We start from the raw sequence: 26,846 nt of genomic DNA on the forward strand, positions 1-26,846 counted from the left end.
ATGCAGAATACCTTGACGCTCAGGTACAATCGCGCCGCTCTGCTTTCTATTAGAGAGAGGCTCACGGTGTGTGTTCATGATCCTGTGCACACGTTGTCGGGTCCTTATGACTGTGCCTGTGGCAGTTTGTCACTTGATATCCCGTCTGGGGTGCGCTCTGTGGAAAGGAATGCCCCTAATACACGTACTAATATCTCTGAGCGTGTACTTAGCATCTGGAGTCTGAACGTGAGATCATTGGTCAAGCACCATCAGTCCTTACGTGACATGATCGAAAAGGACTCTCCTGACCTCATCTTCCTCACTGAGACTTGGCTTCAGGATGCGGACACTGCAATAATCAATCTGGCATTCCCTTCCAACTACACAGTGTTCACTCTTAACCGCACTTCTAGAGGGGGTGGCATAGCTATGGTGATAAAATCCTGCTTCCCGGCTGAATGGAAAGCTCTCGACTTACCACTTGGTGAGAGCGCTTCTTTTAAGTTAGCCTTCAGTCATCAGTTTACACTTAGCGGTATGCTTATCTACCGCCCGCCAGGGAATGACACTGTCTTCAAGGCCGCTCTTGCTGACGTGGTCAGCTATTTAGCTCCGAGATGTGCTAATTTTAACATCGTAGGCGATCTCAATATCCATTTTGATCAGGGGTCATTAGCACCTATTAATACCTTGCTAGCGGACCTTGAAGCCATGCAAATGGTCCAACTAGTTACCTCCTCTACCCACACAGGAGGTCATATCCTTGACCCCTTCTTTACCACACTGGAGCGGGCTAGGGTCTCTGACCCGATGGTGGTAGGCTGGACTGATCATCTGCTGGTTAAAGTTTCATGTCCTATAGATGACCCACAATTTAAACCTGTGGACAGACTGATCCTTAAAAGAAATTGGCATAAGCTCAAACTGGAGGAGTTTTATAAGATCTTGGAGGCGCAGCCCCTGGGCAATCTGCTGAATGTGGAACAAGGATACGAGCAGTTTCGTAACTGGGTCCTAGCCGCCCTTGACTCTCTTATACCGATGCGCTGGTCGAAATGCCATGCTAAAGTTCCCAGCCCATGGTATAATGATACTCTTGCCGAGCTTAAGAGAACGTGCCGGCAAGCTGAGAGGGCGTGGAGGAAATCCTTTGATCCCACCTTGAAATCTTTGTATTTTGCCCAGCTTAAGATCTATCACAGGGCAATCTGTCAAACCCGGGCCGCACACTATGCTTTCGAGTTTCAGAATAGCCCCAACCCGTCTAAACTAATCTTTAAGGTTCTCAAAGACCTTATGGGGAAACGGGCCACCTCGGTGGAAATCTGCACGGACTCTCACTGTGAAAGTCTGGCATCCTTTTTCGTGGAGAAAGTGCAGGCGATCTACCGAGGATTTACGTCATCTGTGCCCAATGCTGAGCAAACTGGTGTGATAGCTACGGTTCATGAAACTCTGTCCTCCCTGCCAGTAATGTCTGACGAGGTCTTCGATACTCTGAGCCTCAAAATTAAATCCGGTTCTCCATTAGATCCGCTGAAGCCAGAGTTATTCAGACTTCTCCCTCCCCTATGTCGTGAGCCTATACTGGATCTGATCAATCTATCGCTCACATCGGGTGTGGTCCCTTCTTCCTGGAAGCAGGCAGTGGTCAGCCCAATTTTAAAGAAGCCTAACCTTGACTCCCTACTACCAGAAAACTACCGTCCCATCTCCCTCCTGCCCTGGACCGCCAAGGTCACTGAGGCACACGTGTACTCCATCTTGTCCGCCCACCTTTCTCGAAATAACATTCTAGACCAGAGCCAGAATGGTTTTCGTGCACAACACAGCACCGAAACTGCACTGCTCTTTATGACCGAGCACTTGCGAACGGTGCTGGATGCTGGGCAGACAGCGGCGCTCCTCCTGTTAGATTTGAGCGCCGCGTTTGACACGGTGTCTCACGACATTCTGATCCGGCACTTGGAGGGAGTGGGAATTGAGGGGACTGCTCTCCAATGGTTTCGCTCTTTCCTCTCGGACCGGTTTTTTAAAGTGGCTATTCCACCTTGTCAGTCCTCTTTCCATCCACTGGGGCTGGGGGTTCCGCAGGGCTCTGCGTTGAGCCCCACTATGTGAAACCGCTGGCTGCAGTCGTCAGACAATGTGGCCTAACCATGACATCGTAGGCCGACGACACGCAGCTGGCGGTGACACTCAGCGGTGATCCCGAGGTGAACGCTCCCAGATTCCGTGCAGGACTCATAGCCGTGGCAAATTGGATGCGAACTAACTGTCTGCAGTTAAATGCCAAAAACACCGAGGTCCTGATCTTAGGAAAGCAGGCGGAGCTCTGGGGAGACCAGTGGTGGCCTCCAGAATTGGGGGTGACTCCCATCCCAGCTGCCGAAGTTAAGAACTTGGGGGTCTGGCTGGATCCTACACTCTCCTTCACCAGCCACACGAAGAAGGTTGCAGCTACCTGTTATGGTATTCTGCGAGGGCTGAGACCGGTCCTTAAATTCTTCGACCCCCCTACTCGGCAACTGGTGGTCCAAGCCTCCATTCTTTCTCGGCTGGACTATGGGAGTGCGCTGATGCTCGGAGTGAATCAGGCGGAGGCTACTAGATTGCAAAGGGTGCAGAATGCCGCGGCGCGAGCCATCGTTGGCCTTCCTAGACAGTGCTCTGTCTCTGCAGTTTTGACCTCTCTCCACTGGCTGCCGGTCAGACAGAGAATTACATTTAAGGCTCTCTGCCTGACATTTAGAATCTTGAAGCTTTCCTCTCCTCCCCTCGCTAAGCTTGTTTCCTCCTATGTTCCTACGCGGTCTCTTAGATCGGAATTTCTCCATCTGGCGGTCAATACACGGTTTAGACTGAGTAGGATGGGAGGTCGCTCCTTTCGAGTATTAGCGGCAGGATTATGGAATTCTCTCCCTGTCCATATTCAAGCCTTGAACAGCCTTACTTCCTTTAGGCGCGCCATAAAAACTTTTTTGTTCCCAATCGCTGACTGATTCCTTCCTCTCCTTCCCAGCATCGATTTGTTGTGTTGTGGTACCTGATCAGGCGCCGGGACGCCCCTTGGCTGGGGCAGCTGCGCGCCTTATAAAAACTACTAACATAACATAACATAACATCTCCTGGTCACTTTTCATTTGGATCTGGAGCTGGAAGGACTACTTTTTGTGGATGCTGCTGGATATTTGGATTTGAGGCCTTTTTGACTTTCTTTGGATCACTTTTGGATTAGAAATTTCACAAGTAAGTTTGTTTGGGGCATTACAGTTGCTGCAACTACAATTTTGGAATTTTCGATTTTTGGGCTGTTTTGGGGCCTTTTGCCCAGGGGTACTCAGTGGTGGGTGCACTGAGTCTTTCTGTGGGGTGTTTTGAATTTAAACATCATGGAGGGGCTGGATGGCTTGGGATTGTGCTGATTTTTCTGTGATTTTCGTTTTTTTGGCCTGTTGTGGCCTTTTCACCAGGGGGTAGTGAGTGGTGCATGTGCCTAGTCTTTATGTGGGTTGTCTTGAATTTAAACATCATGGAGGGGCTGGATGGCTTGGGATTGTGCTGATTTTTCTGTGATTTTCGTTTTTTTGGCCTGTTGTGGCCTTTTCACCAGGGGGTAGTGAGTGGTGCATGTGCCTAGTCTTTCTGTGGGTTGTCTTGAATTTAAACATCATGGAGGGGCTGGATGGCTTGGGATTGTGTTGATTTTTCTGTGATTTTCGTTTTTTTGGCCTGTTGTGGACAGGCCATGTGGTTGGGGGCCCTTTTGAGTGAAGCTACAGGCCCTGGCCATGTGCTGGGAGGGAGGGGGCCATTTTGAATGCAGGCAGTGTTCTCAAGCCTGCACCCATTTTGCCTAGCTTTCACCCATTATGCCCAGGGGTAGTGAGTGGTGCATGTGCCTAGTCTTTCTGTGGGTTGTTGTGAATTTAAACATCATGGAGGGGCTGGATGGCTTGGGATTGTGCTGATTTTTCTGTGATTTTCGTTTTTTTGGCCTGTTGTGGACAGGCCATGTGGTTGGGGGCCATTTTGAGTGCTGCTACAGGCCCTGGCCATGTGCTGTGAGGGAGGGGGCCATTTTGAATGCAGGCAGTGTTCTCAGGCCTGCACCCATTTTGCCTAGCTTTCATCCATTATGCCCAGGGGTAGTGAGTGGTGCATGGGCCTAGTCTTTCTGTGGGTTGTCTTGAATTTAAACATCATGGGGGGGCTGGATGGCTTGGGATTGTGCTGATTTTTCTGTGATTTTCGTTTTTTTGGCCTGTTGTGGACAGGCCATGTGGTTGGGGGCCATTTTGAGTGCTGCTACAGGCCCTGGCCATGTGCTGGGAGGGAGGGGGCCATTTTGAATGCAGGCAGTGTTCTCAGGCCTGCACCCATTTTGCCTAGCTTTCATCCATTATGCCCAGGGGTAGTGAGTGGTGCATGGGCCTAGTCTTTCTGTGGGTTGTCTTGAATTTAAACATCATGGAGGGGCTGGATGGCTTGGGATTGTGCTGTTATTTCTGTTATTTTCGTTTTTTTGGCCTGTTGTGGCCTTTTCACCAGGGGGTAGTGAGTGGTGCATGTGTCTATTCTTTCTGTGGGTTGTCTTGAATTTGAACATCATGGAGGGGCTGGATGGCTTAGGATTGTGCTGAGTTTTCTGTGATGTTCGTTTTTTTGGCCTGTTGTGGACAGGCCATGTGGTTGGGGGCCATTTTGAGTGCTGCTACAGGCCCTGGCCATGTGCTGGGAGGGAGGGGGCCATTTTGAATGCAGGCAGTGTTCTCAAGCCTGCACCCATTTTGCCTAGCTTTCATCCATTATGCCCAGGGGTAGTGAGTGGTGCATGTGCCTTGTCTTTCTGTGGGTTGTCTTGAATTTAAACATCATGGAGGGGCTGGATGGCTTGGGATTGTGCTGATTTTTCTGTGATTTTCGTTTTTTGGCCTGTTGTGGACAGGCCATGTGGTTGGGGGCCATTTTGAGTGCTGCTACAGGCCCTGGCCATGTGCTGGGAGGGAGGGGGCCATTTTGAATGCAGGCAGTGTTCTCAGGCCTGCACCCATTTTGCCTAGCTTTCATCCATTATGCCCAGGGGTAGTGAGTGGTGCATGGGCCTAGTCTTTCTGTGGGTTGTCTTGAATTTAAACATCATGGAGGGGCTGGATGGCTTGGGATTGTGCTGATTTTTCTGTGATTTTCGTTTTTTTGGCCTGTTGTTGTGGCCTTTTCACCAGGGGTAGTGACTAGTGAGTGTTGCATGGGCCTCGTCTTTCTGTGGGGTGTCTTGAATTTAAGCATCATGGAGGGCATGGGATTGTGCTGATTTTTCTGTTTTTTTTCGATTTTTTTGGGGTGTATACCTGAACTGATGTTCCTCTGTCTTCCATTGCTTTTAGGTGCACAAGACTCAAGAGAACCACCAGTGCCAGGAAGAAGTCCTGCAGCGGTGTGTGTGTGCAGCATAACGTCACGCGACGTCACGTCTGGCCTCAGACAACTCTGCAACTCGTGCAACTGCGGCCTGCTGTTCTGACCTGCTCTGAAGAAGATGGCCCCAAAAAAAGGTCTCCGTAGCTCCTCTAGCAAGAAAGTTGCTAGTAAGGAGCAGAAGAAGCAAGTTACCAAGGAGGCTGGTGTGCCGGCCGCCGCGTTTTTTGGGAGTAAAAAAAAAAACGGGATCTGCTGGGGACCAAGCTGGGAGCAGCACCCCCGCTCCATTGGGCTCAGTGCCTCCACCACCACGCCAACTTAAGTCAAAGCCCTTGAGTGCTTCAGAGGCAGTCAGTGTACTTCTTCAATCACCATCGACCAGTGATGTTGGCTCATCGCAAGAAAGTAGCAGCAATGTCCCTGAATCAACACAGGTTGTTGTAACTCATCTGACAAGTGTTGAACAACCACAGCCGCAAAAACAACAACATGTGCAAGTACAAGCCCAAGTACATGTGGAAGGAGAGGCAGCGCAAGGAGATGCGCAAGCAGAGGTGCATGGAGTGTCACAAGTGCCCACAATAGTTGTTCCTCCCAAAGTAGGGGCACATCAGGAAATTGACAATCAAACCGAGGTATCATTTGAGGAAGCCACTCCTCCTGATGATCATTCATTGTCTTCCACATCCCTAGCAAGGAAAAGATCTTGGGGGTGTCTACATCTTCTTCAAGCCCACCTCCTTCTGATGATCTGGATGAAGATTGGGAACCATCACGGCAGTCTGAGAGTGAGGCACACCATGATCTGACAAAGATACCTAAGCGTAAAAGGAAGGTCGTCGAAAAACTCATAGCTATGGAGTGTGATGAGGCTCAACAAGAAGTGACAGATACTGCTGCTGATGAAGCCTCTCACGACGACGAGCCAGTCATCATAAAGGTCACTGCAGCCCCAGCGGGCATGCAGCAAAGAGACATTTTGACCCTATCCCGAGAAGCTGCTGAGCGTGATGATGATGTCGACGAGGAGGCAATGGAAGAAACACCACAATCATTGGAGTTAACTAGTACACCAACACCTACCGCTTCCATATTTCTTAGTCGCCAGAAGGGACCTCCATCCACCTCGACCTCAATTAGTGGTGGTGAAAGTGCAAAACGTACTGAAGTTCGGCAATCCACATCCTCCACTTCATCTGGCATTAGCAGCAGGACCACCACCACCAGTATCGCCGCCTCCTCCGGCCCCCAAAGACATTTCAAGTCTGCAGTTTGGGACTTCTTTAGTGTTTGCCCAAAAAAGGAAAACGTAGCCATTTGTAGCATTTGTAAGCTTCGAGTTAGTCGTGGTAAGTTTGGTTCCAACTATGGTACCGGAGGCCAGAGAGGTCATCTTGAAAGAAAGCACGCTGTCAAATGGTTTGCGCACCTACAGGCGATCAAGGAAGCCCGAATTGCACGTAATGCTGTTTCATCTGATGATGACGAGGAGGAAGAAGACGTGTCAAACACTTCACTTACACCCAGTACCCCTGTCAGCAGCACACCCCATGTGAGCCACACTAAGAGTGTGGGAGAGAGTGATACACCAATGCGAAAAAGTTCATCAGCGAGCGTAACTGGGTCGAAGATATCATCATCATCATCCCGTAAATCCTTGGTCCAGGGCAACATTAAAAAGATGTTGTTTACAGAAGCGCAATATGAACGCAACCACCCACTGACGCGTCTGTATAACACTAAGCTGGCTAAAATGCTAGCTCTGGACCTTCTCCCTTTTTCTTTTGTAGAAGGGGTTGGTTTTCTAGAATTAGAGGCAGCGCTCTGCCCTAAATGGAAGGTTCCTAGCCGGTTCTATTTTGCCCGAGTTGCGGTTCCAGCACTACATGAAGATGTTCTGGAGGTGATTGGGGCAGCTTTGCAGAAGAGTGCTGTTCACACTATACATCTGCCAACAGACATGTGGACCAGTGGCGCAGGCGCTGATTACATGTGCATCACTGCACACTGGGTCTCTTTTTCAGGGGTTAAAGCAAAGCTAAACGCTGGTGTTGACCCGGACCAAGTTTTTAAAGCTGCTCGGAAACATGTTTGGTTTGGAGAAACAACACACAGCAGAAAACATTTTGGATGTGTTTAACACAAAGGTCCTTGACTGGCTGTCCCCAAAAAAACATGAGGTTGGTTATGTTTCCACGGATAATGGCACCAATGTAGTTAAGGCCATGGAGCTGGGTGAGTATTTCAGAGTGCCGTGTTTGGCGCACTGTATAAACCTGGTTGTCAAAAAATTCTTGAGTGATAAAGACAGTGCAGCGTACAGGGTAGTGGACACCTGCCGAAAAATGTGCAAACATTTCAGCCATTCTTTTAAGGCCCGGAAGCATCTGAGGAGCCTGCTATATGAACGTCAAATGCCAGTGAAAGCACTCATCCAGGAGGTGGCAACACGTTGGAACTCAACCTTCTACATGCTTGAGCGTCTGTATGAGCAGTATACGGTACTCAATCACTATTTCTTAACACAGGGTACAGCTCAGAAGGAGGACCTGAGGATGGGTGCGGCGCAATGGGACATAGTTAAAAGCCTGACACGCATGCTTCGTCCTTTTGAGTTCTTCACGCGTGCAGTCAGCAAGGAGGACTGTAATTTGGGAAAAGCTATCCCATTGTTGTACATGCTGGAGCACCAACTGAAGGAGGTGTGTTCTGTGTTTCAAAAAGATGAAAAAAACCAAGACCCTTTTGTTCTGGCGGAGAAATTATTAGAGCGCCTACAAGGTGATGAACGTCTTAAAATGATCCACTCAAACCAGCATTACATTTGTGCTACTATTCTGGATCCACGCTACAAAAAGGCGCTGGCAGGCCAAGCATTCTTTCCTTTTGCTGATGAAGATGTTACAAAGTACAAACAGTGGCTAGCCTCCTCAGCCAAGAGGTTTGAAAGAGAACGGCAGAACATTGAAGGAAAAGGCAGTACATCAGCATCAGCAGGCCATCCCCAGTCACAACAATCCACTTCTGCACCTGTGGCTGCGGCACAAGTGACCTCTCAGCCGTTAAAGAGACCGGCAACCGGATCATCTGCACCACCAGACACAACAGTAACATTGGAGGCTGAAGAGGATTGGCTAGCTCGGCTTGGGTTTGGTTCTCAAAAGGTCACAGCAACAGCTAAGCAAAGTGGAGGAACCTTGGAGGAGCACCTTGAGTCGATGGTGAAGGACTATCTGAATGACTCAACAGAGGTCTATGTTAATGCTGACCCATTGGCGTATTGGCATGGGAAAAAAGAATTGTGGCCACAGCTCTCCAACCTGGCTTTAAACTACTTGTCTTGCCCACTCGCAAGTGTGTCTTCTGAACGTGTTTTCAGTGCTGCTGGTGGCATTGTAACTTCCAAACGGAGCCGCCTATCGCCCAAAAATGTGGAGAGGTTGTGGAAAAAGGTAGGGCTAGGACCTTTCTCAGGATTTGCCCGGCGCTAACCGCCCTTGTACCATTCAAGTTTACCAAGCAATGAGGCAGGCGCCGGAGACCAGAAGGCAGGAAACAGAAGTTTATTCCGACGGAGCAGAACACATCAGATCAGACAACAAGGTATCGTCTCGAGGTGCTCTAACAGCCTCTCGGAGGCCTGGCCTCTTATACACTGGTTTATGGCATGTGACCTTTCTTTATTACAATCAGAACATTGACATAAAGGAAAAGACATCCCCGTAATCCTCGTGTCCATCCCACCCCCATGTATCCCCACAATAGAGGTCCTCAACCTGCTGATAAGATGAGGGGGTCATCACGCAGCTGAGTGTTCCGTCGAGTCTTAGGATGTGTGCGCCTGATCAAATCACAGGGGGTGGGGAGGCCTGGATCAATAGAGGGTCCTTTGAAGGAGAGCGACCTCGTGCAATAAGGGGCAGTGAATGATATCTGCCGGCTTAGGCGATGGCCTCAGACCTGTGTGGACAGCTGGACACGGGGAAAGGGGTCATCAAAGGAGTGGTATTCATGCTGCGTGGACAATCGGGCTGAGGGAAGGTTTATCAACAGAGGGGCATTCATAGGAGGAGAGGAGGTGCTGGTCAGGCGCTGGTGTGACTCCCAAGGACGGGGTCATGCAGAAGGGTCACGCTCATGAGGGGGAGGGAGGGGGAGCCAGGGTGCGCGGAGGCTGCTTGCTGGGTCAGAGAGGCGTGCTGGTGATCAATCGTGGACAGGGAGACCATGATATCTAAAATGGCTGCCGTGCACGTAGTACATAGGTGACAAGCTGGCGCAGATGATGTTCAGATCGCAAACTAAAATTCCACAGTCCTCCCTTTTAACATGTCTCGCCAACTTGTCAGTTCGGATTTATCCCCATAAGGCCACGTATTTCTACTTCATAGAGGGGGCTGATGTGCTCATTTCGGAAGTCCAAAGTCTTTGGGCACATACAGTTAGAAACAAGGCCGCACAAAGGTGGCAGACATTGGATACCTAAGCAACACCCACATAATATCACAACAGGTATCAGCACGAAGGAAAACAACTTCCAACCCCAATTCTTCAAAGTGTCCCAAAACCAGCTCCCAAGCGACCATCCTTCCTGTTCTTGGTGAACCTCTGAGGACAGTCTGTGGAGGTGTTCAATGGCTTTGTAGACTGAAGGCGAGTTGTCTGGCACGTAGGTGCAGCAGCTGGATCCGATGATGCGGCATGCTCCTCCTCGGTCGGCTAGGACCACGTCTAGGACAAGACGATTTTGAAGGGTCACGAGGCGGACCGCCTGAAGCTCCGCAGTGTTGTTGGCGAGGATGCCAGCCGTGATGTTGATCGTTGTTTCTACTGCCTGGGTCAGGTGTCGGATAGCACGGCTGTTTGCCATTGGGCCCCACAGAGGAACAAGACCCTTTGCTGCATCCAGGAACTGTGCTCTGGTGGAGTCGGTTTGTCCAAGGTCGTCTGCACGCCTCTGCCGGTGATGGTTGGCAGGGGCTACATATGTGGGTGGAAGAACGAAGGCAATGTAACAGATACCCCTCCAACCCTTCGGGAGCCAGGTGTAAGCCTTGGTGCCACATACAAAGTACATGTTCGGAGAAGCAACAAAGGAAGGGGGGTCAGCTGAGTCCAATGTTCTGGTGATTCGGCAGGCGCTGTGACCCACCAGCTGCGTTCCATGGCCTTCGAGACACACGAGACCTGTGACATTGATAACAGACAGGGCCACAGTTAGAGTGGCGGTAGTTTGTTTTTGCAGATGAGTGAAGGTGGTTCTGGCTGGATTGTGGAGCACCTGTACTTCGACTCGTTCTTTGGCTGGAATGTCTTTGATGAAGGTGGCGCCTGCGAGCGCAGGACACAGGGCAGCAGGGGTCTTTCCTGTTTTGTTCAGCCAGAACCCAGAGTAGAAGTGTGACACTGTCCGGCTGGAGGTGGCGTTGTCCTTGTGGCTCTCTTGCATGAGGATCAACCAGGCGAGGCAAGAGCCGTGAACTGAGAAGGGTGAAGGGATGAAGGGGATGGAGTGTCCAGTGGCATGCGGGAGCAACCCGCAGATCCAGCAGTTCGTAGCATTTGCAGCAAGGTTGTGTTGGTGCAACAGTTGCACGAAGGAATTGTTCCAGAATTCCCTGCGCCTTTCTCGGAGCTGGGGCGACAGAGAGATTAGGTGATGCTCTTTCAGGGGTGTTGGCTGTACAGTAGGTAGCAATGCCTCATGAGCCGGTGTGCTTTCCTCCAGAATCCAGAAGGAGGTCATGAGAAGGAGGCAGAAGAGGAAGACAATGAAGAGTGCGATTGTCTTTGATTTGTGCAAGTTGTCAGTTTTTGGATTTCTATACTGGGTATTTCCTGTTGCTTCCATCATCTTCTTATCTGGCGCTTCCATCATCTTCTTATCTGGCGCTTCCATCACCTTCAAGGGGCTCGGTAGTGGGCAGGACCACAGACTTCGTTTAGCTTCTCTTCCGGTAACCCTTGATTGTGTTTAGGTCACCGTTCTGAGATTTAACTTAGTCCGTGGCCTACTTAGCCGAAACTCCCTCCTTTCGACGCAGGAAATACCCTTCTCTGGATGGCACAGTGGGATCAGAGAATTTTGCAAGTTCGAGTGCCTCAGTAGCGGAATAACAGTCCAATATCGGTCGGTCTTTGCTCAGGAGCTCTTCTTGGGCGCTGACGTTTTCTGTTGTGGCCAGGTTTGCAGAGACCTTCCGGCAATGATGCGCGTGCAGCCAGTGCTTCTTCCCCTCCACTCGAAGTGCCGTTCGGGTGGTGATCAGCACTTGCCAGGGGCCCGTCCACCGAGGTTCCAGACTCTTGGTTCGCTGGAAATTTCGTATCAACACGAAATCTCCCGGTTGGATGTCATGGCCGGGGCCCCTGGAAGCATCGGGGATGGCCTGCTGCACCTGTTGATGAATGACAGACAACGTTTTAGTTAACTTGCACAAATAATCAGACAGTAGGACGTCTGGGACGTCATGGATGGAGGTCGGTTTGGGAGCAGTCCAGAGATTCATCGGTCGCCCAAACACGACCTCGTAGGGGGTCAAATGGTGCTTGGTGGGAGTGGAGCGCATCGATAACAATGCCAGTGGGAGGGCATCCGGCCAGTTAAGTCCAGTGGTGGCCACTATTTTTGCCAGTTTCAGCTTCAGTGTGGCATTATGGCGTTCCACTAGACCGGCGGATTGGGGGTGGAAGACCGCATGAAATCGTTGCTTCACCCCCAACCCCTTTAGGATTAATTGGATAACCTCAGCTATGAAGTGGGGGCCATTGTCGCTCCATAGAATTCGACAAAGGCCATAGCGAGGGAAGAATTCCTTCAGTAGTACTTTGGCAGTAGTCATGGCAGTGTTGTCACGGGTTGGATAGGCTTCTACCCATTTGCTGAAGGCACACACGATGACTAGTACATACTTCAGGCTTTGGCATCTCTCTAGTTGGATGTAGTCCATCTGAAGGACCTCGAAGGGGTGATTGGGGGTCCCAAACCCTCCCCGGGGTACTACAGTTCCTTTCCCGGGGTTGTGTTGCAGACAGATAAGGCACTGCTGAACTAGGCGTCTGGCTGAGTCAGGGATTTTGTCGTTATGCCAGACTTTGGAAATGAGTTCGATCATGGGTGCAGATCCTATGTGTGCGGGGGAGTGAGCCATTGTCAGTATGGGAATCAGATATGAGTCGGGCAGCAACCATTTGCTTGCATCCTTCGTTCGCCAACAGCCCTCCTCATCCTTCAAACCCACCCTTGCCCACTTAGTCAGCTCGTGAGGGGTGCTGGCCGACTGTATGTCTCTGATCATTATCCTTGTGTCACTCCATGTTTCTGCTTGTGACCTGGTCATGTACATGCGTGTCACCGTCCTATTCTCAGCTGTGGTTCGTGCAGTGATGTCGGCCAATGCATTCCCTTGTCCGACCAAGTCTGTCACCCTTTTGTGTGCCTGACATTTTATCACCGCTAATCGTTTGGGGAGGAGAACTGCTTCAATCAGAGCGGAGACTAGATCTCCGTGGAGGATCGGGGTGCCGTGGGACGTCAGGAATCCCCTCTCCCTCCACAGGAGCCCAAAATGGTGGACCACTCCGAAGGCATACTGGCTGTCCGTATATACGTTCGTGGTGGTCCCTGCGGCTATGATGCATGCTCGGGTGAGGGCTATCAGCTCTGCTGCCTGGGCAGATCGTTGTGTGATGCAGGCTGTCTCAACTACTGTTCGGGCTGTCGTTACTGCATAGGCAGCTGAAGTGGTGCCATCTGGGAGTTTGATGCATGAGCCGTCTACCCATAGCTCTCCATCGGGGTCAGGAAAAGCAGTGTCTCGGAGGTCAACCCTACTCCTAGTTTGTTCGTCCGTGAGGGTCACACAGTCGTGGATGGGAGGAATGTCGGGGTCATTTTCAGGCAGGGGTAACAATGTGGCAGGGTTCAAAGTCGTGCATCTCTTTAGTGTGATGTGGGGTGCAAGCAGAGTCAACTCATACCCTGTCAGTCGTGCGCTAGTCAGGTGTTGGGTCTTGGTCTGGTTCAAGAGGGTGTCGACTGCATGGGGTACTAGCACTGTGAGGGAGTTGGAAAGTACAATTCCCTCGCTCTGACGGATAGAGACAGCAGCGGCGGCTACTGCTCGAAGGCAGGCAGGCAAAGCTCTGGCTACAGGATCAAGAGTGGCGGAGAAGTAGGCACAAGGGCGCTGCTTAGGACCAATTGATTGAGTTAGGACAGACAATGCGCATCCCTCCCTTTCGTGGGTGAAGAGGGAGAAGGGTTTGGAGTAATCCGGGGTTCCTAGGACAGGCGCTGAGCAGAGTGCATCCCGTAATTCCTTAAAGGAGGCTTGACACTCAGCGGTCCAAGGAAGCGGGGAGGGGACATCTTTGGTCAGCAGGGCAAGTAATGGTTTCACAATGAGGCTGTAATTAGGCAACCACTGTCTGCAAAAAGAGGTTAGGCCAACCAAAGAGCGGACCTGCTTTTGTGTTTTTGGGATGGGGGTGTCTAGGATGGTTTGGATTCGGTCGGGTGTAAGTTTCCTCCCTTCTTTGGACAGAAGATGGCCTAGGTAAGTCACCTGTGGCTGACAGAACTGTAACTTCTTTTTGGAGACTTTATGGCCATTTTCTGCAAGAAAGTGTAGGAGTTGGACGGTGGCTGTCGTTGCAAGCGGGGTGGTGTCGGCTGCCAAAAGGATATCGTCAACATATTGGATCAACACCACTCCATCTGGTAGCTGGAAGGCATCTAGCTGCCTTTTGAGGGCCTGGCTGTAAATGCTGGGACTTTCAGTGTACCCCTGGGGAGCTCTACAAAATCGGTACGAGCGGGATTTTAAAGTGAAGCCGAAGAGATAACGGCTGTCTGGATGAATGGGGATAGAGAAAAACGCGTTCTTAAGGTCGATAACAGTGAAGGTGGTGGCAGTGGACGGGATGAGGGTCAGAATGGTGGTGATATCGGAGACTACAGGATATTGGGGTACAACCACTTTGTTAATCTCTCGCAAGTCGATGATGAAGCGGTACGCTTTCTCATCTCCTTCACCTTGCTTCTTAACAATAGGCAGGATTGGGCTGTTGCAGACGTTGCTAACCACCTCTTCAACCACTCCTGCATCTACCAGAGACTGAATGATCGCTACCAGTGCCTTCTCACCCTCTGGCGATATCCGATATTGCGGGAGTTTCGGGAGCATAGCGTCCTGTCGTACAGTTATGTGAATAGGATCAATCATCATTCGCCCCACATCAGAGTCATTTTTGGCCCACAGGTACGGAGGTAGGGTGTCAAGCAGGGACAGGTCAGCGTCAGTTATGGAGCACATGTGTCGTGGGGGGCGGGATCTGGACATGTCTGGGTTGTCGTACAGGATGACTCGTATTCCATCTGGGGAACACCTAATGGTAGCTCGAAAATGTTTCAGTAAGTCAATGCCCATAATGGCGTCAGGGGAGTTGGAGGAGAGTAGAAATGTCGCGTCAGTGGTGTTATTTTCTAGGTCAAAGGTAATAGGTACGGACAGGGGGTTAGTGGAGGGCGTTCCATCGAAACCTATCGACGTTATGTGTGAGCCAGACAAGGGTGCCCTTGGAATCAGTCGTTTTGATAACACACTACGTGTCGCCCCAGTGTCTACCAAGAATGGAGACTCTGTACCCAGGACCTTAGCGGTGACATAAGGACCTTGCTGGTCAACACAGAGCTCGACTGGATCCCTCCCTTGCCCCTGGCAGTCCTATGCAAAATCGGGGGCATTGTCACCTTCGGATAGCTGATATTGGTTATGTCGGGGACGGTCAAATGTGTTCAGTCTCCCTGATCTGTCATTGTTGGTGTCGTTGGGGTTCCCTCGTCCCTGTACTCTATTCCTTGGACCACCTGCTACATCCCTGGAATCCCTATTTCTATTCATCTCTAGCAGAACCGGACACTGGGATTTCCAATGGCCGAACCCTTTGCAGAAGGCGCATTGGTCATTGCTAATGTCTCTACGTCCAGTGTGGGATGTTGGGGTGTGATCTTTAGGAGGTAGATCTCTGGGGGTGGTTGATTGGTAGTTCCCCCTTTAGGGTTCCCGTCCTACCGCTATACCCTGTATCTGGGCTATCATTACCCTTTCCTTTAAATCTTTCTTCTTTTTCTCGGACGCCCTATCATTCTCATTCTTTTGGTGCTCGTAATACTGAGCCATCTGAAGGATAGCTGCGGGTTTGGAGGCCCCCCAACTACTCTCACTCGTCTGCAGTTTTTGGGAGACTTCTTGTGTTAGTCCCTTTACATAATTTTGCACAAACAGGTGCTGTCCGGTTGCGGTGGTCATGTCTTGGCCACTGTAGTCGGAGAACACTGTCTCGAATCGGGAGAAGTATTCTGACACATCTTCCTGGGGTTTCTGTCGACAGGCCGTGACTATCGACCAGTCTACTTTTCTTTCCGGGACCAGTGTTTTTAATTTCTGAACTAGTTTGTCTGGGAGTTCCAGTATGTCTTTCACTGGTTTACTCCCCGGCTCTCGCTGTCTATCTAGTTTACCGAGTTGGTCCCAGGTATGTCCAAACAGATCCGTGTGGTCAGCCTTCCGGATTTGCTTCCACACATCAGCTGGCAGGCATAACCCAAAGAACAAGTCAATGTCCGCTAAAGTCATTATTGTCGAACCCAAGGCTGTGCCTAATTCGGTATAAAATGCCGTCGGGTTCTTTCTTAAATCGGGCAGGGTTTGTTTGAAGGTTAGGATATCCTGTCGGTCCCATGGTTGGTAAACCCAATTGTACACAACCCTCCCCTTTGCATTTTCATTATTAATATCATCGTTCGTTCCCTGGCCCCGTGGCGGGATCCAGTAAGGAGCCGCTTCTCTGATAGGCATCATAGTATTGGCTACTTCTGCCGAGGTTGTTTCAGGGACCGTAACCTTGGCTTCTGGTTTCTGTTCCGCGAGGTGGCGGAAGACCTCAAGCATTTGCATGAAGAGTTCCGTCGCCTCACGTTCAGTCCCATCTCCAACATCAATCTTCCTATACAGTGTTGTTAGTTTAGCGGGACCCTTACTCTGATACCTATCTTCATACGCGTTCAGGGTGTGGTAGCTGAACCGCAAGATGAAATGCCGTCTGTGGCTGTCGGCATGTGAGTTATATATGTTCATTGTGTATTCTTCGCTCTCCCTTCGTTCTACCAATGTCTTTGCTATTTTGTCGATCCCATCCCGCTCATCTTTGCTTAACCTACTTAGCCTGGCTGATGATTGTTTGCTAGCCTCGGGGTCGTCTGACGAAGTTGTTAATGTGGCTGGTGCGGAGGCCGTGAGGGCCGGTGCACTAGCACTAGGGTCACTTTCACTCACACTCGGGGCTTGCAGGTTTTGTTGGCTGGGAGCATATGGAGGGGGCATGTAGATGATTGGGGGACCTAGCAGTAACTCATCGTTTGCCCGTTGTTTGGAGGGCAATTCAGGGTAGAGTGCAGAGGGGGTCCTAACAGGGCATTGGCCTGTTGACCCTGATTCTTGGTTTTGTGTAGCTTCTTTTCTTTCTTTTATTTCCTCTTCTAGTTGCTTTGCGGCTAGGTGGGCTGCCTTTCGTAATTCTTTCCCTATTTTTGCTTCTTCTCTTTTCTTTCGTTGTTCCGTTTCTTTGCGCCACATGCCGATACTGTCGAGCATAGTGGGCGTGGTCTTATTCTTCTGGAGCGCTATTTCTAATGTTCTTATTTTATTTTCAATAAAGGAACCTATCAGTGGCCACTGACTTTCAGGGTTCTTTTTCGTATATTTATGCCATAGTTTAGTGTAAGCTATAGCGACTAGTCCATACTTAGGGAACATGTCCTTATTAGGGGTGCCCTCCAGTGGAGCTGGATGGTTCATCTCTAATAAGCGGTCCGGGCTAAACAGGCTACCAACCAGTGGGGAGAAGATAGGCATGACGGATTACAACGGGGACAAAAGTCTGCACTACCTATCTTATCACGGCGGGCAAAGACTAGGCAGAATATTTCTATTCTCCGTTGTTTGCCGGCGGTGAATACCTCAAACGAACCAATACCGAATAATCGGTCAATCAAAACAATTCAGTGGGGAGAATAAGTGGGCACGAAAAGTTATCGTTACCTACTCTTTCTCTCCCTGCAAAGAGAGACCTTGTTCTTCCCTGTTTGCAGAAAAAGAATCTCCAGACAATAATCCACGAACGACAGTTCGGGAAACAGTGGGGGAGGAAGATAGGCACGACGGATTACAACGGGGACAAAAGTCTGCGTTACCTATCCTTCACTGTTTGCAAAGCGAGAGCCTGTTGTTTTTCTCCGTTTGCAGACAGCGAATCTCCAGAGGTTTCAACAAAGCGTAATACTAGTATTATCCAAACAAAAACAATTTTCCTCAATTCGTCGTGTTTACACGACCTTACCCGGACCGCATGGACGGTTTCCTGTCCTCTGGATCCAGCGCCCGATCGTCCTCTCTCCTTCGTGATGTTCGCGGCACTCCTGATGGTTCCCAGTCAGGACCGTAGATCACTCGAGAGAGGTCCGTTCAGAACTAGTGAAGGTCGGATGATCGGCTGTCAGACGAGGGTCTATCGGACACGAGCTCTTCCCGATCGTTGCAGTCGTTCACTCTGTCATCGGGACCTCTCCCACTGGATCCACGTGTCGCTGATGGGCCCCACGCTTTGGGACGCCAATTGTGGAAAAAGGTAGGGCTAGGACCTTTCTCAGGATTTGCCCGGCGCTAACCGCCCTTGTACCATTCAAGTTTACCAAGCAATGAGGCAGGCGCCGGAGACCAGAAGGCAGGAAACAGAAGTTTATTCCGACGGAGCAGAACACATCAGATCAGACAACAAGGTATCGTCTCGAGGTGCTCTAACAGCCTCTCGGAGGCCTGGCCTCTTATACACTGGTTTATGGCATGTGACCTTTCTTTATTACAATCAGAACATTGACATAAAGGAAAAGACATCCCCGTAATCCTCGTGTCCATCCCACCCCCATGTATCCCCACAATAGAGGTCCTCAACCTGCTGATAAGAGGAGGGGGTCATCACGCAGCTGAGTGTTCCGTCGAGTCTTAGGATGTGTGCGCCTGATCAAATCACAGGGGGTGGGGAGGCCTGGATCAATAGAGGGTCCTTTGAAGGAGAGCGACCTCGTGCAATAAGGGGCAGTGAATGATATCTGCCGGCTTAGGCGATGGCCTCAGACCTGTGTGGACAGCTGGACACGGGGAAAGGGGTCATCAAAGGAGTGGTATTCATGCTGCGTGGACAATCGGGCTGAGGGAAGGTTTATCAACAGAGGGGCATTCATAGGAGGAGAGGAGGTGCTGGTCAGGCGCTGGTGTGACTCCCAAGGACGGGGTCATGCAGAAGGGTCACGCTCATGAGGGGGAGGGAGGGGGAGCCAGGGTGCGCGGAGGCTGCTTGCTGGGTCAGAGAGGCGTGCTGGTGATCGATCGTGGACAGGGAGACCATGATATCTAAAATGGCTGCCGTGCACGTAGTACATAGGTGACAAGCTGGCGCAGATGATGTTCAGATCGCAAACTAAAATTCCACAAGGTTAACAATGATCAAGATGAATCAGCACCTCATACCACCAGATTACAGAGTACGAGAAAGCACGCCGGATGAAGACGAGGTGGACAGCAACATAGATGATGGAATTTCTTCTCTGTCAGGTGACACTGAGCTCACCCTGCCTGAACTCGCAGAGTATGATGACGAAGCCTTATTCTTATTCGTGGACCGTGACACCGAGCCCTGAAAATGAGACAATGAATCAATACCTTTCTTTTTCGTCCTTATTCACTTTTATTCCTGTGTGTCTGTCTTTCTTTGTTGTGCACAGTTAATATAATTCAAACTTTAATCACCTAATCACAAAAACAAGCCCATCAGCAGAACTGTCTTCACTTGTTTGCTTATTGATTTGAAGGTGCCGCAGTCTGCATTCCTCAGGTTCACAAGTTCAGAAGAACATGCTCCTCTATCCTCCTCCTCCAGACTCCTATTTCCATCAAAGCAGAGGGCTGGTTTACGCCCAATGAAGAAAGACTCAGCACTTGTGGGGGTGTTGTTCTACCTCTTTGCGGGTGAGTTGACGGCTCTGGGGCCTTTGCTGGGAAGCTCTAATACCGGCTAAAAGTGGTTTGGACCAAATCCGAGGCGGAAATTTTTTGGTGTTTTTGCTGACTTGCTTGCCTTTGAGGTGCTCTTTGGGGGGGTTCCGGCTGTTTGTGGGTGAGTTTCGGGGTCTGGGAGCACTGCTGGGACACTCTAATCTTGATTGCATTTGCTTTTCAGGAAATCCGTGGTGGTAAACCGGACTTATGGCCTAGCTACACAGCGCGTTTGGACCGAAGGCCGAGAAATATTGTAAGTATGAGATTTTGCTTTTGGCCTGTTTGGGGGTGTTATGCTTTTTGGCGGGTGGGTTGGCGGGTCTTGGGGCATTCCTGGGAAGGTCTAATACCGGATAGAAGTGGTTGGGACAAAATCCACGTTGATTTTTGTTTTGCTATTTCTGACATTTTGCTCAATGTAGCGTTTTCGGGGGCCTGTTTGGGGGGCTTCCTGGTATTTGTGGGTGGGTTTCGGGGTCTGGGAGCACTGCTGGCTATGGATACTTTACTTTGCAAGAGGTTTGAAGCAAATCCATGGTGGCAGAGGGGAGTTAGGGCCTAGCTGCAGAGCGCGCGCGGAGTGATTTGGGAAATTGGCAAAAAAATGACTAAGTCCCCATTTTTGTACTTTTGCTCTTTGGCTGTTTGGGGGTCTTCTACTCGTTTTCTCCTGGGTTGACGGCTCTGGGGCCATTGCTGGGAAGCTCTAATACCGGATAAAAGTGGTTTGGACCAAATCCGAGGCGGAAATTTTTTGGTGTTTTTGTTGACTTGCTTGCCTTTGAGGTGCTCTTTGGGGGGGTTCCGGCTGTTTGTGGGTGAGTTTCGGGGTCTGGGAGCACTACTGGGACACTCTAATCTTGATTGCATTTGCTTTTCAGGAAATCCGTGGTGGTAAACTGGGCTTATGGCCTAGCTACACAGCACGTTTGGACCGAAGGCCGAGAAATATTGTAAGTATGAGATTTTGCTTTTGGCCTGTTTGGGGGTGTTATGCTTTTTGGCGGGTGGGTTGGCGGGTCTTGGGGCATTCCTGGGAAGGTCTAATTAAGGATAGAAGTGGTTGGGACAAAATCCACGCTGATTTTTTGTTGTTGCTATTTCTGACATTTTGCTCAATGTAGCGTTTTCGGGGGCCTGTTTGGGGGGCTTCCTGGTGTTTGTGGGTGGGTTTCGGGGTCTGGGAGCACTGCTGGGACACTCTAATCTTGATTGCATTTGCTTTTCAGGAAATCCGTGGTGGTAAACCGGACTTATGGCCTAGCTACACAGCGCGTTTGGACCGAAGTCCGAGAAATATTGTAAGTATGAGATTTTGCTTTTGGCCTGTTTGGGGGTGTTATGCTTTTTGGCGGGTGGGTTGGCGGGTCTTGGGGCATTCCTGGGAAGGTCTAATACCGGATAGAAGTGGTTGGGACAAAATCCACGCTGATTTTTTGTTGTTGCTATTTCTGACATTTTGGTCAATGTAGCGTTTTCGGGGGCCTGTTTGGGGGGCTTCCTGGTGTTTGTGGGTGGGTTTCGGGGTCTGGGAGCACTGCTGGCTATGGATACTTTACTTTGCAAGAGGTTTGAAGCAAATCCATGGTGGCAGAGGGGAGTTAGGGCCTAGCTGCAGAGCGCGCGCGGAGTGATTTGGGAAATTGGCAAAAAAATGACTAAGTCCCCATTTTTGTACTTTTGCTCTTTGGCTGTTTGGGGGTTTTCTACTCCTTTTCTCCTGGGTTGACGGCTCTGGGGCCATTGCTGGGAAGCTCTAATACCGGATAAAAGTGGTTTGGACCAAATCCGAAGCGGAAATATTTTGGTGTTTTTGCTGATTGCTTGCCTTTGAGGTGCTCTTTGGGGGGTTCCGGCTGTTTGTGGGTGAGTTTCGGGGTCTGGGAGCACTGCTGGGACACTCTAATCTTGATTGCATTTGCTTTTCAGGAAATCCGTGGTGGTAAACCGGACCTATGGCCTAGCTACACAGCGCGTTTGGACCGAAGTCCGAGAAATATTGTAAGTATGAGATTTTGCTTTTGGCCTGTTTGGGGGTGTTATGCTTTTTGGCGGGTGGGTTGGCTGGTCTTGGGGCATTCCTGGGAAGGTCTAATACCGGATAGAAGTGGTTGGGACAAAATCCACGCTGATTTTTTTTGTGCTATTTCTGACATTTTGCTCAATGTAGCATTTTCGGGGGCCTGTTTAGGGGGGCTTCCTGGTGTTTGTGGGTGGGTTTCGGGGTCTGGGAGCACTGCTGGGACACTCTAATCTTGATTGCATTTGCTTTTCAGGAAATCCGTGGTGGTAAACCGGACTTATGGCCTAGCTACACAGCGCGTTTGGACCGAAGGCCGAGAAATATTGTAAGTATGAGATTTTGCTTTTGGCCTGTTTGGGGGTGTTATGCTTTTTGGCGGGTGGGTTGGCGGGTCTTGGGGCATTCTTGGAAAGGTCTAATACCGGATAGAAGTGGTTGGGACAAAATCCACGCTGATTTTTTTTGTTGCTATTTCTGACATTTTGGTCAATGTAGCGTTTTCGGGGGCCTGTTTGGGGGGCTTCCTGGTGTTTGTGGGTGGGTTTCGGGATCTGGGAGCACTGCTGGCTATGGATACTTTACTTTGCAAGAGGTTTGAAGCAAATCCATGGTGGCAGAGGGGATTTAGGGCCTAGCTGCAGAGCGCGCGCGGAGTGATTTGGGAAATTGGCAAAAAAATGACTAAGTCCCCATTTTTGTACTTTTGCTCTTTGGCTGTTTGGGGGTTTTCTACTCGTTTTCTCCTGGGTTGACGGCTCTGGGGCCATTGCTGGGAAGCTCTAATACCGGATAAAAGTGGTTTGGACCAAATCCGAAGCGGAAATATTTTGGTGTTTTTGCTGACTTGCTTGCCTTTGAGGTGCTCTTTGGGGGGTTCCGGCTGTTTGTGGGTGAGTTTCGGGGTCTGGGAGCACTGCTGGGACACTCTAATCTTGATTGCATTTGCTTTTCAGGAAATCCGTGGTGGTAAACCGGACTTATGGCCTAGCTACACAGCGCGTTTGGACCGAAGGCCGAGAAATATTGTAAGTATGAGATTTTGCTTTTGGCCTGTTTGGGGGTGTTATGCTTTTTGGCGGGTGGGTTGGCGGGTCTTGGGGCATTCCTGGGAAGGTCTAATACCGGGTAGAAGTGGTTGGGACAAAATCCACGCGGATTTTGTTTGTGCTATTTCTGACATTTTGCTCAATGTAGCGTTTTCGGGGGCCTGTTTGGGGGGCTTTCTGGTGTTTGTGGGTGGGTTTCAGGGTCTGGGAGCACTGCTGGGACACTCTAATCTTGATTGCATTTGCTTTTCAGGAAATCCGTGGTGGTAAACCGGACTTATGGCCTAGCTACACAGCGCGTTTGGACCGAAGGCCGAGAAATATTGTAAGTATGAGATTTTGCTTTTGGCCTGTTTGGGGGTGTTATGCTTTTTGGCGGGTGGGTTGGCGGGTCTTGGGGCATTCCTGGGAAGGTCTAATGCCGGATAGAAGTGGTTGGGACAAAATCCACGCTGATTTTTTGTGTGCTATTTCTGGCATTTTGCTCAATGTAGCGTTTTCGGGGGCCTGTTTGGGGGGCTTCCTGGTGTTTGTGGGTGGGTTTCGGGGTCTGGGAGCACTGCTGGCTATGGATACTTTACTTTGCAAGAGGTTTGAAGCAAATCCATGGTGGCAGAGGGGAGTTAGGGCCTAGCTGCAGAGCGCGCGCGGAGTGATTTGGGAAATTGGCAAAAAAATGACTAAGTCCCCATTTTTGTACTTTTGCTCTTTGGCTGTTTGGGGGTCTTCTACTCGTTTTCTCCTGGGTTGACGGCTCTGGGGCCATTGCTGGGAAGCTCTAATACCGGATAAAAGTGGTTTGGACCAAATCCGAGGCCGAAATTTTTTGGTGTTTTTCTGACTTGCTTGCCTTTGAGGTGCTCTTTGGGGGGGGTCCGGCTGTTTGTGGGTGAGTTTCGGGGTCTGGGAGCACTGCTGGGACACTCTAATCTTGATTGCATTTGCTTTTCAGGAAATCTGTGGTGGTAAACCGGACTTATGGCCTAGCTACACAGCGCATTTGGACCGAAGGCCGAGAAATATTGTAAGTATGAGATTTTGCTTTTGGCCTGTTTGGGGGTGTTATGCTTTTTGGCGGGTGGGTTGGCGGGTCTTGGGGCATTCCTGGGAAGGTCTAATACCGGGTAGAAGTGGTTGGGACAAAATCCACGCGGAAAAGCCTTTTGGCACTTTTTGTAACGTAGGGTTCGTTAGGGTTAGCCATAGCAGCAGGATTGCATGTGTTTCGGGGTGTTCTAAATTTTTTAAACTGAGTTCTGGGGTCTTAGAGCACTCGTGAGAATGTTTAATTTTGGTTGCAAGTCATTTGAAGAAAATCCATGGTGGGAAAGGGGGGATTTGGCATAGTTAAAGAATGCCTTTGCCACTATTCTTAACTTAGGGTATGTTAGGGTTAGCAGTATTTCTATTGCATGTGTTTGGGTGGGGGGGGTTTCGAGTCTTGGAGCGATGCTGGCTATGGATACTTTTGCTTGGTTGCTTGCAAGTGGTTTGAATACAATCCACGGTGGGTAAGGGGGTATTTGGGCCTACTTTTACTTTCAAAGTACGTTTTGTCACCAGTTTTCTGCTAGGCCTCGTTTTTTGAGATTTGATTGGGGGTCTTCTACATTTTTGCGACAGGCTTTAGTAAGGGTCTGGGTGGGAGCACTGCTGGGAAGATCTAATTTTGTTCTAAAACACAGTTTACAGTACACCTAGCTTGAGGGGAAAGATCCGCTACATTAATTTGCCCATACTTATTTATCCTTCAAAAGGTGACTCAGACAGAGTACGCACTTTCAAAAATATTGTACTGTCTACTAGGAAAATCAAAGTGTGACTTTTTGCACTCCACAGCCTACATACCTTATAATTATTTATCAGTGGTGTTGTAATATTATATCACTTCCTGTTTTTCGTTGAATAATTACAGGCCGGGTTTCAGTCTGTGCAATGGGGAAAAAAGGATTGAGTCAGGCTTCACATTAGCGAGCCGCAATTCAGCATCCGCCAGGCAGGCAGTGGACAGGGTGTCTTCTGGTCACCAACATTGATGGACGAAGCGTCAGATGGAATGGAGGAGTGCCGCTAATAAGAGGAATTGTTTTCTGCATGCAACTTACTTACCAAATTCAACAGGACAACTACAACAATATACAGATACAGTATCCATTGTTTTTTTTCTATGACTGTGACTGCATTTCTTGGATCTCTCTCTGATTCTAAATTGATCCCTTAACACATCACTTAGTCCACTCCACTATCACATCTGCACCACACATAGTCATTTGTAAGTGCTCCTACGTAATTCGCAAGTCGCAGCACGCCCCAGCCCGTAGAGGACTGGGATGGCCCCAATGATGAAGCATGTCACCAAGGGGCAACCCTGGTGAGTGAGGGGACACCTAGTAAAAGAGCAATTTCTCCTTTTCTATCTACTATACCTTCCAGACCAACCCAATCGAGTGTTGTGAATGGATTTATAGTGACCAGCAAGGCTCTCAGGTATCTGGCAACAGAGACCTTATGTTGAATATAGTTATCAATAATTCCACACACGCCCTGTACTGTCGCATTCTTTCTTCCACAGTTGTCGAAAGTACTACTTACTTTTCACTGACATGCATGCAGTAGTGCATGCACTTTCAAAGATTGATGGATAGGTTTGTACCCAAAGATTTGTTTATGTTCAATTGTTTGTCCATGCTGTGCTTTTTTACAGGGTGTCTTCTGGTCACCAACATTGATGGACGAAGCGTCAGATGGAATGGAGGTGTGCCGCTAATAAGAGGAATTTTTTTCTGCATGCAACTTACTTACCAAATTCAACAGGACAACTACAACAACATACAGATACAGTATCCATTGTTTTTTTCTATGACTGTGACTGCATTTCTTGGATCTCTCTCTGATTCTAAATTGATCCCTTAACACATCACTTAGTCCACTCCACTATCACATCTGCACCACACATAGTCATTTGTAAGTGCTCCTACGTAATTCGCAAGTCGCAGCACGCCCCAGCCCGTAGAGGACTGGGATGGCCCAAATGATGAAGCATGTCACCAAGGGGCAACCCTGGTGAGTGAGGGGACACCTAGAAAAAGAGCAATTTCTCCTTTTCTATCTACTATACCTTCCAGACCAACCCCATTGAGTGTTGTGAATGGATTTATAGTGACCAGCAAGGCTCTCAGGTATCTGGCAACAGAGACCTTATGTTGAATATAGTTATCAATAATTCCACACATGCCCTGTACTGTCGCATTCTTTCTTCCACAGTTGTCGAAAGTACTACTTACTTTTCACTGACATGCATGAAGTAATGCATGCACTTTAAAAAATTGATGGATAGGTTTGTACCCAAAGATTTGTTTATGTTCACAATTGTTTGTCCATGCTGTGCTATTTTTTCTTGTCTCCCAAAACCTTTCCCAAAAACCCCCGTACCCATCCATTTTCCAAACCCTAACCCTCTTCCCCCGGGCAATGTGGTTTTGATTGATGTGTGACTAAATTACAGCAATAAATCCACACACTTGCTGGGGAGGATAAGGTGATAGCAACAGGCTGGTGAAGAAATCCGAGGATATATTCTTACTCTGCTTGACAAAGACCCATGGCTAATGTCAGAGAACTTCAACCGAATTAGTAGTTATACTTTACCATTTGTTAGGCTACAATGTGGCACTGTTCTAGTGTACTGTCACCTGCTATATTCTCTATTGTACCGTTGCATTGCTCCGGAGGACAAACCAGATTTCATTTTCTTTTTTTTCATAGGCATGCAACTGCCACTGTGTCACACCACTAGTACCACCGCTATGAGGAAATTTCATCCGCCCAGGATTGCCAACCTTAATCGCCATTTCCCGTGGAGCCAGCCCTGTGCCTAGCCCTACTTTGATCTGTATTAGCAATGAAGAGTTGGCTCTAATCAGTTAGGCTAAGCACCTATAACTATATAACAAAGAAAATTGCCTAAACTAATACAGCAAGTCAAATGCAAATTGAACTCAAAAAGGAAGAAATCTCATTTCAATTGCGAGATATTGCTAGTTAATAGCGATTTTTTCATTCAATTTTTAGTGATTATTTTTACAATTTTTTTTTACATTTTATATACAATCAAACACTACACCATTATTCAATATGACAATATTCATTCATACTTATCAGACATATCACAGTCGTTCAAAATCCAAACATCCATTCATACATAAATCTGACAATTCCAACAGTTGCGGAAATGACAGTGGGGGAAAAAATCAGTGA

The 26,846-nt window shown here is 49.2% G+C and overlaps 1 protein-coding gene across 1 annotated transcript; it reads left to right on the top strand.

The window, feature by feature from the left end:
* Positions 1-26,846, top strand: LOC147709397 (uncharacterized). The gene is made up of 2 exons (XM_086925975.1): positions 1-1,452; positions 26,751-26,846. The coding sequence occupies exons 1-2, from the start codon at positions 1-3 to the stop codon at positions 26,844-26,846; spliced, it is 1,548 nt and encodes a 515-aa protein (XP_086782101.1).

This window comes from Lissotriton vulgaris, chromosome 6 (assembly GCF_964263255.1).
Source record: "Lissotriton vulgaris chromosome 6, aLisVul1.2, whole genome shotgun sequence".
Classification (NCBI taxonomy): domain Eukaryota; kingdom Metazoa; phylum Chordata; class Amphibia; order Caudata; family Salamandridae; genus Lissotriton; species Lissotriton vulgaris.

Excerpts from the sequence above, each read along its gene's own strand:
- LOC147709397 (XM_086925975.1), top strand. The coding sequence starts at position 1 with ATGCAGAATACCTTGACGCTCAGGTACAATCGCGCCGCTCTGCTTTCT. Across the intron at positions 1,453-26,750 it reads AAACTCTGTCCTCCCTGCCA|ACATATCACAGTCGTTCAAA; the intron begins GTAATGTCTGAC and ends CATACTTATCAG.